This window comes from Myotis daubentonii, chromosome Y (genome assembly GCF_963259705.1).
Source record: "Myotis daubentonii chromosome Y, mMyoDau2.1, whole genome shotgun sequence".
Classification (NCBI taxonomy): Eukaryota; Metazoa; Chordata; class Mammalia; order Chiroptera; family Vespertilionidae; genus Myotis; species Myotis daubentonii.
This window is the reverse complement of record NC_081862.1, coordinates 8,281,822-8,295,269: the sequence shown is the minus strand read 5'-3', so window position 1 is coordinate 8,295,269 and position 13,448 is coordinate 8,281,822. Positions and strand designations below refer to the sequence as shown.

Here is a 13,448-nt window from a genome sequence, read left to right as displayed (position 1 = left end):
CCAGTGCTTTAAAGCACTGAATGCAGCAGAGTCATATATTGAAACTCTGCCGTTGGGAAGTTCCCCATTGAGCTGCCTGGCTTGCCAAACGTTTTGCATAAACCATTGTGGACTTCTTCCCTTTCAGTCTTGTGCATTCCCAGTACTCACCTTAAGATCCCTGTTCGGGCGCCAAGTATTGAGGGATGTTTAATGAACCAAAGACACAGAGGTAAGACAAGCACACAGGATGACTGATGCCGGACAGAGGGCTACAGCTCGCTCAGTCATGGAGCAAACTTTGCATTCTCACCCCTATTTTTATTGCCGTTTGGTACAAGGTCAGTGCATCAGCAGTTAATCAATTAAATCTTGTTTTGTTCTATATTATTAAAATAGTATATTAAGGACAACTTCTAGGTGTGCCCTCCTTTCTGTTCTACACCTACAACTGTTTAATCTGAGCCATTCTCAGGGAGGTAAATGTTCTTGGAACTCAAGATTGTGTGCAATGTTGACCCAGCGTGGCTCGCTTGCAATTCCCGCTGTGCTCCTAATAGAACATTCACTTCTTCTTGGCAGGACTTCAGATCCTTGTTTACAAATGTCCAGCTACACAGGTTGTCCATTTTGCTAGAGTAGAGTTGTTTGTTGTAATTTTTTACAATCCTTTGTATATCTGTGGGGTCATTTGTTACTTCACCTCTTGCATTTATAATTTTGTTTATTTGGGTCATCTCTCTTTGTTTCTTGTTGAGCCTGGCTAGCGGTTCATGATTGTTGTGTATCCTTTCAAAGAACCAGCTCTTGGTTTCATTGATATTTTGTATTTTTTTGGCCTCTTTGTTGTTCCTTTCTGCTCTGATCTTTATTACCTACTTCTTTCTGAGGACTTTGGGCATTTCTTCTTGCTCTCTTTGTAATTGATTAAGTGGCAAGGTTAGATACTTCATTTCCATTTTTTTCTCGTTTTTGGAGGTAGGCCTTTAGAGCTATGAACTTCCCTCTCTGGACTGCTTTCATTGTGTCCCATAGATTTTGGATTATGTGTTTTCATTGTCATTTGTTTCCAGGATGCTTTTCGTTTCTTCTTTGATCTCTTTGGTAACCCAACCATTGTTTAATAGCATGCTATTTAGCCTCCAAGTGTTTGATTTTTTCATTGTTTTTATTGCAGTGGATTTCCAGATTTATGCCATTGTGACCTGAGAAGATGCTTATTATGATTTCTATGCTCTTGAATTTGAAGAGACGTTGCCCGTGTCCTAATCTGTAGTCTGTTTTTGAAAATGTCCCCTGTGCACTGGAGAAGAATGTATATCCAGTAGCTTTGGGATGAAATGTTCTGAAGATGTCAAGTCCATCTGAACTGAGAGTCAATTAGGGTTGCTGTTTCTTTGGAGGTTTTTTGTTTAGAGGATTTATCCAGTAGGGTCAATGGGGGATTAAAGTCCCTGACTATGACTATCTTGCTATCTGTACCTTAATACCTTCCAGAAGTGTGTATTTTATGTATTTGGGTGCTCCTGTATTGGGTGCATATATGTTTACCAGAGTTATATCTTTTTGTTGAATTGCCCCCTTTAGTATTATGCAGTGGCCTTCCTTATCTCTTGTTATGGCCTTCACTTTGAGTTCTGTTTTGTCAGATATAAGTATTGTCATCCCAGCTTTTGTCTCATTTTCATGTACCTGAAACACTTTTATTTTCTATCCCTTCACTATCAGTCTGTGTGAATCCTTTGCTCCGCGGTGGGTCTCTTACAGACTGCAAATATATGGGTCATGTTTTCTTATCCATTCACCTACCTTGTGTCTTTTGATTTTAGAGCATTTAATCCATTTACATTCAATGTTGTTATTGATATGTACTTGTTTGTCATCATTTTTATTCTTTTATTTTTGTTTCATCTTGCCTTTCTGTTTCTTCTTTGTACAGCAGTCCTTTTCGCATTTCTTGCATTGCTTGCTTGGTGTCAATAAACTCTCTTAGCACTTTTTTGTCTGTGAGTCTCCAGATTCCATCTTCAATTTTGAATGGTAGACTTGCTGGGTATGTATTCAGTCCCTTGTTTCACATCACTTTGTATATTTTATTCCATCCCATTCTGGCCTGGTGTGTTTCTGTTGAGAAATCAGTTGATATTCTAATGGGAGATCCCTTGTAGGTAACTTTCTCTGTCTCTCTCTGACAGCCTTTATGATTCTTACTTTGGTATTGATGTTTAATTATAATGGGGCTTGGTGTTGGTCTTTTTGGGTTCATCTTGTTTGGGACTCTATGTGGTTCTTGCACTTGCATAGTTTTTTCTGGCCAATATCAGGGAAGTTTTCTGTTATTATCCCTTCCAACATGTTTTCTATTCCTTGCTTCACTTCTTCTCCTTCTGGTATCCCTATGATGCGGATGTTGTTTTGTTGGGTGTTATCCCAAAGCTCCCATAGGCTCTCTTCTTGCATTTTAAACTTTCTTAATCTGACATGTTAGTTGCCTCCATTTCATTTAACTCCTTTTCTGTTGATTGCACTTTATTCATTCCTTTGGGGATTGCTTTTTTGTCTCCCTATGTATTGCTGTAATATTTGCATTGTATCTGTGTGCTAGGTTCAACTGCTTTGCTACCCAGGTTCTTTTCGGTGTGTTTCTACTGGTGTGATCTCTCAGGTCTTCTGGGGTAGGTAATCTAGTGGAGCTCCCTTCTTGAGCTATTTGGATTCTCTTGAGGTAGTTGGATCTGGATTGTTAGTGTCTTATTTGTGGATGAAGTGTTATCATGGGTTAGCAATGTGACTAACCCCCAGCATTGTTTTGCAAGGTGTTTTGGATGTGATTATTGCTCCGGCTCTTGTGGAAAAAGTTGTCTGAAGTCTACTTGTTATGTGCTCACTGTTTGTTCCCAAAGACCATTGCCTGGGATTAAGGAGTCATGGGGCCTGCGGCTCAGGAACTGTGACTTTAGCTGGTGTCTTGTGACGTTTGCTGGATTAGCATTACTCTGAAACTCAACTTGTGGGCCCAGTGCCCATGAGTGTGCGGAGGCGGGTATCTCGTAGTTTGTGGTTGAGGCAGTGGGATTCTGGCCAAAGTGATTTCCCTCTCTGAATCACGAAGGAGTTTAGGATCCAGCAGCAGACTGTCCTGAGGTTGGAAACCCGGCACGGATGTGGGGCAGTGCCGTGGATACTACTGAGGGAGCCATGCACCCTTGGTTGGAAAGGCACATGCCCAGTGATCACACACAGAAGGGCCCAGGAGCTGTCTGCAAGGGGTGTGTGCTTCTGTGGCCCACACACTGGATCAGAGTGATTGTGCTGTGCCTCTGGCCCGTGTAGGTAGAAGTCACATTTCCTGCTTTGGGGGATGAGCTACCATAGTTGGAATTGGATGCCCAATGCCTGCTTACAAAAGTGCCCAAGTATCATCTACTGGGGCACTCGGCTCAGGGGGTCCTTGTGCTGGAGCGACGCTGCTGTGGGGACTGGATGCCAGTATGTTGTGCCTTACAGCAGGCTCAGGGGACTTGTGTGCTGGATGGGTGCAGTGCAGTGACCAGAGGTCTGCAGATGGAAAGGAAGAAGTCCGACTATCTTCTGCTGGGTTGTTCAGCCCTTGGTTGGATACTAGTGTGCCCAACCAGCCAGGGCACATCTCCAGTTTTCAGATTCCTCCATGGTGTTCTCAAAGATTTTCACAGGAGCCCATGGCTTCCTTTGTACGTGCATTAACTGCTATTTCCTTGTTTGGGGACCATTTGGTTCTTTCTCTGACCTAGGTTGACACAGGTGACTGAGACCATGGTCCACCAGGGTAACCAAGCACTGGAGGGCGTGAGGCCCTTCTGAGCTGAACCAGAATGGATGGAAGAAATCTTCAGGTGAGCTGGTTACTGGAGCTTCCTTAGGTGTCTAGAGAAGCCCTGCGCCTCTTCCATTCTCATCATCAGGGAAATAGTTGGGATCTGCATCCTCAGGCCCCTCCTGGGGGACCAGAAACAGGAGCAGCCGTTGTATTCTCAGGTCATGTCCCCCCAAAATCATTTGTTCTCCTGCCTTTTCATGGGGTAAAAGAGAGCGAGCGCGAGACAAGAAGCTGTAGTGTGTTAGGGATCCCATGGTCAGGCAACTCTGCTTGGAGCAGGGCTGGCATGAGAGCCCACAGACTGACTTAACTGGTGTTTGGTGTCAGGTAAGTTTTGGACTCTTCCCCTGAGCTTGCACCACTTAGGGTAAGGGATGGTTCTTGAAACAAAGTAACAGTAGTGCCCAACCTGTCCCCTGGCTACAGCCCAAGGAGGTCAGGGACACCTGGGAGCTAGAGATTGAGGATGGAGAGGCCTCGGCCTCATGCATTGCGAGTATCAGGCCTCACACAGATGCTGCTGGTACTAAGGTCACCTGGTGGTACCCTCTCGTGTTACTAGTGTCTCAGCCACATTGAGAGTGGCTATTTCAGGACATACTGGTCCCAGGATCCTGAGAGGAGAGGTCAAGGCCATAACTGCAGGGTAATTTGAGGCAGAGAGAATTGTCAGCCCTGGGCTGCCAGAAGGTGCCCTCCTTAGTATAATCCACCTGTGCAGAGGATGAGGCGGCGGGGCATAGCGGAGCTCAGGCAAAAAGGGAGACACCCTGGAGCTATGCCTCCTGTGGCCCCAGCGCTGAGCTGGGTTCCCCACCCCTTCCTTTTCCTCTACATCAGCTGTGGGAGGGGCCTCCATGCATAACTGCTACCCTTCCCAGATCTTGTGTGTGACACCTCATCAGTCAATTTACATACTTGCAGATCATTCCTAGTTCTCCCTGGGAATATCACACCATCACCTCCCCCATCCTCCTGAAGACCTGACCGGGTCCCTACACCATGGCTGAGCATGGACCTGCCGAGCACCTGGATTGTGGCAGGTGATTGTCACCTAAATGGGCACTCCTGCTGTCTGCACATGACCCTGATGGTGACCACCACTGCCACACATAGAGTGGCATGTTCCCATTCTCCAGTGACTTCTCTAGGCACACTCCCATCAGGCTGGCCCAGGTGATGGCCATGGGAGCCTTACATCAGGAACCAGGACCTTGTTCTTGTGTCACCGTCCCATGACTCACTCAGAGATACGAGTGCAGGCAACCAATTCAGGCCTCAGTTACTGCACATGGAAAAGGTAGTCAGTTGATGGCCCCGGCCAAGGTCTCTTGTCTGGAGAGCGAAGTAATGAGACTTGGAAAGTGAAGTGCTTCCGTAATTTCTTAAATTCTGCCAAACATGAGGAATTACTTTTACTCATCATCATGACTCTGACCCAGCTTCAGGTTCACAATGGCCAGCTCCCAAAGGAGTGTAAATGAGCAACATGGTTATGACTAAAAAAAGGATGGAGAGGTCCCAGGGCAAGCCATGAGGCCTAAGAGCTTCACACTAAAGGAAATCTCCCAGAGACAGGTGCCCACATAGGCAGCAGAATGGATGGGACCTTGGAAGCTTATCCAAACCTAGAAAGCAATGTGACAGTTGACCAAGGCATGGGAAAGACTCTCACTCTGTGTGGAAAGTTGTATGAGCAGAAGACCCGCAAGTCATTTTTAAACTACTCTTGAAGTAGTTTGCATAGATGCATGTCAGTTTTCTAATTCTCAAACATTTAAAATCACAGGGTGCTAAATAGTGATTTTACTACTTTATTTATTTGCATGTATTGTATGTTTCTAACAGTTTTGAATGTTGTGATAAAAATTTGTAATAGCCATTGAAAAATAACAACTTTTCCTATGGTTATTAGGATTGCTGGGCAGGGTATTAGCTGGAGGTACCATTCTGTGAGGCGTGCTCTACAGTGCAAAGCAAGACCACCCTGTGATTTACTCATTTTCCATCCCAGTTGTTTTGTTTTTTCGTTTGTCTACTCTGTCAAGTGAGGGTTCGTGCCTAAGAGATACTCTGAGGAAGACCGTGACGTTCCCAGGAGGTGTCCCTGCAGATCACCCGGAATAGCAGTGACTGCACTTTAGAGACTCAGTAAATGTTCTTGAGTAATCAAGGATTAAAGAGAGAGAGGAGAGGAGTCTGTCTTTGGCGGGCCAGGATCAGCCGACCCGTGGACATCCCTGAGAACATGTCCACTCTGTGCCAGTGCCTCCTGCCAGCCCTCCAACAGCGTCCTTGGCATTCAAGGGCTAGACCCAGGCATGTCCTGGATGTGAGGCATGTTCTCCTTGGGGATAAAGAAAGAGAGGCAATCCCTTGTTTAGGTCTAGATGTCATTTGGTCTGAAGTGAAACCAGGTCTTGTTGAGGACAGGCAGGTCAGGTCATGTCAGCAGAGACTTGTGAGTTTGAAAAAGGCACAGAGGACAAAATAAGTCAGGAAGCCAGCTGGAAGGGTGTCTGCTCAAAGGCTGGGTTAAGAGAGTGGACGATGGGAAAGCCCATGCATGGGGACTGGTCCCCAGGGTCTCTGAAAGCCCATAGAGGCAGGGCTTGCTCTGGAACCCTGGAAGCGTATCCGCTGCCTCTCTGGTGCCTCTTTCGATCCAGAAAGGCAGCTGGGATGTTGATTTTCTTTCTGTACACTGTAGCTTGTCACGTTCTCCAACACAGCTCAGAAGAATTGGGGAGAACTCCTGATTTCTGTTATCAGTGGGTGTCCCCAGCATCAGGTTCCTGATGGGCTGAATGATATTCCACGGTTGCATAAAGAGGGTCCCAGACTTGGAGCACATTCTAAGGACCCCCTTCCTTAAAAAGCGGTCACAAGGGCAGATGACCTGGGATCGCAGTAGGGATTTTGTGACTGGAGAAGGCGGTTGCACAGGACGGCCCTACTCATGGGCTCAGAGGCTACTGTGTCCTGTACATAAGTGAGGGACATGATGAGAGCAGGTGGCAGGTGACCAGGATGTGGTGAAAACATCCCCCAAATTCATGTGTGGGTGCTGGGAGTCGGCACAGCCTGTCCAATACTGGGCAGGAAGTTCTCCTGCCCCCAGTGCCACAGCACATGCCCTGGGAAAGCAGGCTCCGTATGGGGGGGCGGGGCTGGATAGAGGAGTATTTCTTGCTCGTGAAGAAGGCATGTTTGGCTCAGACTTTGTTTCTAGGTCATTCTAAGTAGTCCCTCCTGCCTCCTTGTACCTCCAGGACACTGGGATCTCATAGAAGTTTCCTGAGCTTGGGCTCCTACAATTTTCCAGTTTCTGCCAGTGCATGTAATGTTTGTGTTAAAGAGAAAATCTCACCCCCAGGTGGCACCACTCAGGCTTTAAGCCCATGATACCAAGTCTAGACTCAACTGCTGACCTCATTACAGTTTGAACCTCTTCCAGAAACCTCATCAGCCAGTCTGCAATTTTCAGGTCAACACCACTGTGGTAATCTCTTACGTGGTCCCTCTGCCTGGAATATGAAAGTTGTTTGGGCATCACAATGCAGGGCGTACAGAAGAGCCTACAGAAAATTTGCCCCTCTCTTCCTCTGTCTCTCTCTCTCTTTGCCCCCCCTCTCCCCCTCCCCGTGCTCTGTAGCTCTCTCTCTGTCTGGGTCTCCCTCGATTTCATAAGATCCAATGTGTGACTCAGTACAGCATGGGGATATCCCAAACTATGGCAGATCCTTACATGCCAAGTACAGCTTCAAATCTTCTGAAGGGGAAGGTGTATCTGTGCACTGTGCTTTGTCCTGAGAGAGGACATCTTCCCTCACAATCTGAGTAAGAGTTTTAGGCCTGGGCCCAAAAGGAGCTTTTTGAAGCCAATTTGCATGGATTGTTCCCTGGGGTTGAGCAAACATTAGTTATTTATACAGACTTTGGCAGTCATGTTTAGGGCCCCGGCCCCTGGAACTTGGCTGGGACTAAGCTGCTGCCTGTGTAAGGTTGGGATGTGGAAGAGGATGCCTGAGCTAAAGAGAATGCCCTCTGTAGCAGCTCCTTGGTAAGGATACACAGGTCTTTTTGCCCACATTTATTTTTCTCTGTGCCTCCGAGATTCCCAAGAGCCCACGACTCTCAGCCCTCAGTGGCTTTCAAAAGTGTATGTCACATCCCAGGTTCAGCTGCCACACCCCTCCTCTGGCCTCTCCACAACCCACATTTTCACATTTAATTTTCTCAAGCCAGGTTGCTGAGCTGATCTGGTTTTTCTGAGAGGAAATGCCCTTTACCTCCCCAGAGGGAGGGTGACAGAATCTCCTGCCTATACTCCCCGTCAGCTTGGGTTTAAGGGATCCACCCAGTTTCCTTCTTCACCGCTAGCCTTTTAAGTTCTTAAGTTGATGCAGTCAGTGTCTTTGAGTTTCCCCAATGTTCACCTTGTCCTGGGTAATTCCCTAGGTCCCATTCCAAACATGCAGCCCCTCCCTTCTCCTGATCAATCCCTAGATGTGATTTTGGCCTGACCTGCTCTGGGGAAGGCTTGCTCTCAAAATATGGAAGACCAACTATCCCTCTGTTCCTCTTTGAATGGGCACGGGGTTTGCAATTGTAAGTAACCTCAAATCTCAGGGACTGTTTGGTACTCAATACTGTTGCATTGAAATTCTTTTTCTCTGGAGATGATACCACTGTCTCTCTAAAGGGGTGTTAATGGGAACACTAGGGAATTTTGATGTGGCCCCAACACCCCCATTAAGTCTACTTCCAGGCTGGTTTCCTTTTCTTTTCCTTTCATGAATGGACCTAGGGTTCAGTTGGAGGTGTGGAGAGTGCAAAACCCCATCATGGTTAAATGCCTAGAGATCCAGGACTAAGGTTTTGCTCTCAGGTGGAAGTAGCCATTTCAGCTAGGACCTCAAAAGGAAGGTGTGGTCAGACGGGGTATAATGGCTTCTGAGGAGGCCGAGGAGGGAACAGAAGCTAGAGCGTGAGAGTCAATGTCCAGGTCTGAGCACAGGGCTCCCTGCACCACGCCGCTCTGGTGAGTCAGGAGCCTAAGGTGGTCCCCAAGGACCTGCAAGCCAACAACCCAGAGATTTGTCCTTTTTTCCTTACAAATGAGCAGACTTTGCCTTTGCCTCTGGATGCAGGTGTGCCTTAATCCAAAATGTTTTGATTTCTGTTTTGATGTTTGCCATTCATAGAGGTTCACAGGGCAAGTTTTCCCTGTGTCTGAAAGTCGAGTATTGCTAAGGAGCCAAAGTGGCAAAATCCTTTTTGTAGTTTTTTAGAGGCCGGGCTGTGTGTGTGAAAACCGGTATTAATGAAAGTCTTTCATAACAGCCAATTGATGTTTAGAAAGAGAGGAAGGGAGTGGGCAGAGAAAGAGAGAGAAACATTGATGTGAGAAACATCTATCAGCTGGCTCCTGCCCACACCCTACGGGGGCTAGGAATGTAGCCCTCAAGTGACATTTGGGGGGCACGAGAGGATCCTCAACGCAGTGAGCAACACTGACCAGGCTTTGCAGTCTCTTATTGAGAGGAGCCTTAGTTGTGACATGTGAGCCCTCTGTTGTCATAGATAAAATGGTCATTCTAATATTCATAGAAGGGACACACAGTAAAATGTACATGTTGGAATTAACGGTTATTTTTCTCACCTCCAGCTCCCCCATGCTTCAGAAAACGTTTGTGCTGCTTTTATATTCCTCATTTAAAATGTGTCAAAGGCCTCAATGGTACCCATTGTGTGGGTGTTCCTTAATCTTCCCCATCTATTTTATTTCCTGGAACTTAGCAAGAGGCAGTCCTGGGCCACGGGCTGCTCCCTACTCCAGGTGTTTTCAGTCCTTCAGTGATCCTCAGAAATGTTTTCCCTGGAAAGGGTGGGATCATCTCTCTGGTTTCCCAGTCCTCACTTCACAGCAGAATTGCAGCTAGCCAGTGGGTAGATGCGGAAGGGGTCCAGTGGTCATCTCACCCCTCCTTGGTGCCTGGTTCTTGTCCTTCCAGTGGCAGAGTAGAGGCAGGGCTGAGTGGCTTTGCAACCCTAAGCAGAAAACGGAGTTGGGGTAAATTGGGGGTGCTCCAGTTGTTGCCAGAGCAGTGCCTTTGGCCCTCAGCTGGTCCCTCTGGAGGGAGAAGGACCGGGGTTGCTCATGCTCAGCCTGACAAGATGCCTTGCTCCCGGCTGTCTCCCAGGATCTCTTTCATAGCAGCTTCATGGGGATGAGCCTCCCAGCTCCACGCAGACTCCTGGAACTGGCATGTCAGAGCCTGTTGCGGGATGAAGCCTCGGCCATCGCTGCTCTGGAGTGGCTTCCTATGGAGCTCTTCCCACCTCTTTTCATCACAGCCTTCACTGGGAAGCACAGCAGAGTCCTGAAGGCCATGGTGCAGGCTTGGCCCTTCCCCTGCCTCCCTCTGGGGGCCCTGATGAACCATCGGCAGTCTTACCAGGAAATCTTGCAGGCTGTGCTCGAGGGACTCGATGCCATGCTTGCCCAGGACCCTCGACCCAGGTATGGGGGATTCAGTAGCCAGGTCGCACCCTGGGGATCTGAGCAGTTACAGCTGGGATCTGGGAGTGGGCAGGGCTAAAGGGAGAGCTGAGGCAGGCCTTGGAGCCACTGCTAGGGTCATTCTAGGAACAGGCTTCGGATATATACGGCTGATGAAATTGCCGAGGTTGACTGAAGGGACACGAGCCCACTCCTTCCTGGTGGCACCTAAAGGTACCAGGAATGGGGACCATGAAGGATCCCAGTAGCACCAGGAGCAGTTGATTCCTGGGGCATGGAGTCAAAGTCCAGTGCGGTGTCTGGCCCAGCTGCCCAGATGCCTAGCTCATGGTCTTACTCATTGTTATCTTAATGCATCCCAGCATATCTCCTATTTTCTCCACATGAGATGTAAACTGCAGGTGCTTAATTTACAGAAGAGAGTTCATTTGGAGTTCTGGATGGTGTGGGCAGGTACCAGAGCCCATGTGTGCTCACTGCTGGAGCCTGAGGCCCTGCAGCCCATGAGGAATAGGAGGAAAGTACACAGCTTAACGGCCAGGCCAAATCCACCCTTGGCCCCCGTGGAGGTGTTAATAGACCTTTGCCTCAAGAAAGGTGTCCTTGATGAGTCCCTCAGCTACCTGATTAAGAAAGTCAGCGAGAGGAGAGGTTTGCTGCACCTTTGCTGTAAGAAGCTGAAGGTTTTTGCGATGTCGAAGCAAAACACTAACATCCTGGATATGGTGCAGCTGGACTCTGTCCAGGATTTGGAGGTGAACTGTACCTGGAAGCTGTCCACTCTGAGGAAGTTCGCTCCTTACCTGGGCCAGATGGGCAATCTGCGCCGGTTCCTGCTCTCCCACGTCTTCACGTCTTCTCACACCACCTTGGAGCAGGAGGAGCAGTGTGTTGGCCCGGTCACCTCTCAATTCCTCAACCTGCCCCACCTCCAGGAGCTCAATTTGGACGATGTCTCCACCCTCAGAGGCTGCCTGGACGAGATCCTCAGGTAAGGGGTGGCGAGCTTTCCCTGCCAACCAGAGCGAGTCCCTTTCCATTTCAGTGCACAGTGACAGGCTCTCCATTGTGCCGTCCCTCAGCAGTGCTAGAGTGCCTGAGCCACTAGACGGGCCACACAGTCAGTGTCTTGTTCAACGCTCTGTCACCTTGCATGTTGAGACATAACCCCCCAGACAAAGGTAGGACGTATGCACTAGGACAGAGGCTACTAAAGGGACTCCTTGCTAGGAATTGGCATAATGGAGGCTTCGGGCCAGGGGATGGTAGCTTTGGGCATCCTTGTAAGTGGTGTCAAAGGGAAGATGATGCAATAGAATCTAGTGAGGATTGCAATGACAAGGGGAAAGCCAATAAGAGGTGAGGTTTCAGGGGTCAAGTTCCGCACTTAGAGATTTGGCCTTGGCAGCCTTTCACTCCAAACCTGCCTCAGTCACCTGCCTGCCAAGGGTTGTCATAGGCTCTCACAAATGGAATCCGTGGTAAATGCAGGATTCCGGAGGGAGGCATCATGAAATGGGATAGGTGGTTTGTAGACAATGCAGTGATCTAAGTTCATGGTGGGTGGCAGCCCTCGCTGGATGTTGCCTGACTGTGCCTAGGTTAGCCCTTTCTGCAAATCTGCCAGAGGCCTCATTGGGCTAAGAGATGATGGTGGCAGGGGTCTAGGCTGTGGCTGGAAGGAAGCCCGAGTTGCAGGCATTTCAGGACATGTCTCCAATATTAAAATGCACTGGTTGCCTCCAGCTTCAGACCCTGGGTCAGGCTCCTTCCTGATCTCCTCCCAACTTACCTCCCACCTTTATGTTCACAACACCTGTGTGTTTGGGCTGGGGGTGTATGATATGCTCCACTTGACGGATGAGTAATTGGAGTGTGTGAGGTTTCATCCAGTTGAATCCATCACAGAGAAGATAACAGATGGAGAAAGATTCCACTCAAATTTGCTCTGACTTGAATGTCACTTTTCACTGTGCAACATCCTGGGTTTGATCATCATCCGGAACACTGTAGGCTTTGGTGACATGGGCCTCTTTACCTGAAGGCCTGCATCATCCTCACCTGCCTGTGCCCACCAGATCCATCCCCCACATGTAACTGCTCTATGGCTCCCCAGGTGCCTGAAGACCCCCTTGGAGACCCTGTTCATCACTAACTGCCTGCTTTTCGAAAAAGACTTGAGACATCTCTCTCAGCACCTGAATGTCAGCCAGCTGAAAGGCCTGAGTTTCAGTGGGCTAAACCTGACCACTATCAGTTCTGGGTCACTCCAAATTCTGTTAGAGAGAGCCTCCCCCACTCTCCAGGACCTGGACTTGGATGAGTGTGGGATCATGGACCCCCAGTTCCTGGACATCCTGCCAGCCCTGAGCCACTGCTCCCAGCTCACAACCCTAAGTTTCTGTGAAAACCCCATCTCCATGACCATCCTGGAGGACCTGTTTCACCACATCATCGGGCTGAGCAAGCTGAATTGCGTGATTTATGCGGCCGCCCTGGAGAGTTATGAGGAAATGAGCAGCACGATCAACCTGGGCCAACTTGCCCAGATGCATGCCGTGCTGAAGCATATGCTGCAGGAGTTCGGTTGGCTTGGCATGGTCTGGCTCTGTGCTTATCCCTGTCCTCACTGTGGCTGTAGAACCTTCCATGAACCAACTCCCATTCTGTGATCCTGTTGCTTGAGTGTCTAGCTGGGTGCACATCTCATAGGCTTTACTCTGGGCACTTGGGCACTGAAGCCCAGACATAAGTGTACCGTTCAGGAACACAGCAGCCAGTTTCAGACAGCTACTCAGGGTTGGGGGGAAATGCTCCCAGGGGACTGGATGGTTTATTTGGGGATATTTGTCCTAAGGAGTTAGAAATATGCACCTGTATCTCTCAGGGGGAGGGATTGAGGCTTGGGTGGTAGATGCGGGGATTACCTTTGCTTGAATGGTTGTGAATAAATGTCAGTAATAAAGAGAACTGGATGTTAACCACCTGATGTCCTCTATGACATGTTAGCCCGACTCTCCCACCTGCAGTTACTGGCCAAGTAAGAAGGCATGAGCATCATGATGCGCAGACACTAGGCTGGTT

General features: G+C 48.6%; 1 protein-coding gene across 1 annotated transcript; it reads left to right on the top strand.

Moving 5' to 3' along the window:
* Positions 1-10,065: 10,065 nt before the first annotated feature.
* On the top strand, positions 10,066-13,036 carry LOC132225492 (melanoma antigen preferentially expressed in tumors-like). The gene is made up of 3 exons (XM_059680604.1): positions 10,066-10,364; positions 10,753-11,355; positions 12,481-13,036. The coding sequence occupies exons 1-3, from the start codon at positions 10,066-10,068 to the stop codon at positions 13,034-13,036; spliced, it is 1,458 nt and encodes a 485-aa protein (XP_059536587.1).
* Positions 13,037-13,448: the final 412 nt, after the last annotated feature.

Coding starts and splice junctions, on each gene's coding strand:
- LOC132225492 (XM_059680604.1), top strand. CDS start 10,066: ATGGGGATGAGCCTCCCAGCTCCACGCAGACTCCTGGAACTGGCATGT. Junction 10,365..10,752: donor GCCCAGGACCCTCGACCCAG/GTATGGGGGATT, acceptor TCTCCACATGAG/ATGTAAACTGCAGGTGCTTA. Junction 11,356..12,480: donor TGCCTGGACGAGATCCTCAG/GTAAGGGGTGGC, acceptor ATGGCTCCCCAG/GTGCCTGAAGACCCCCTTGG.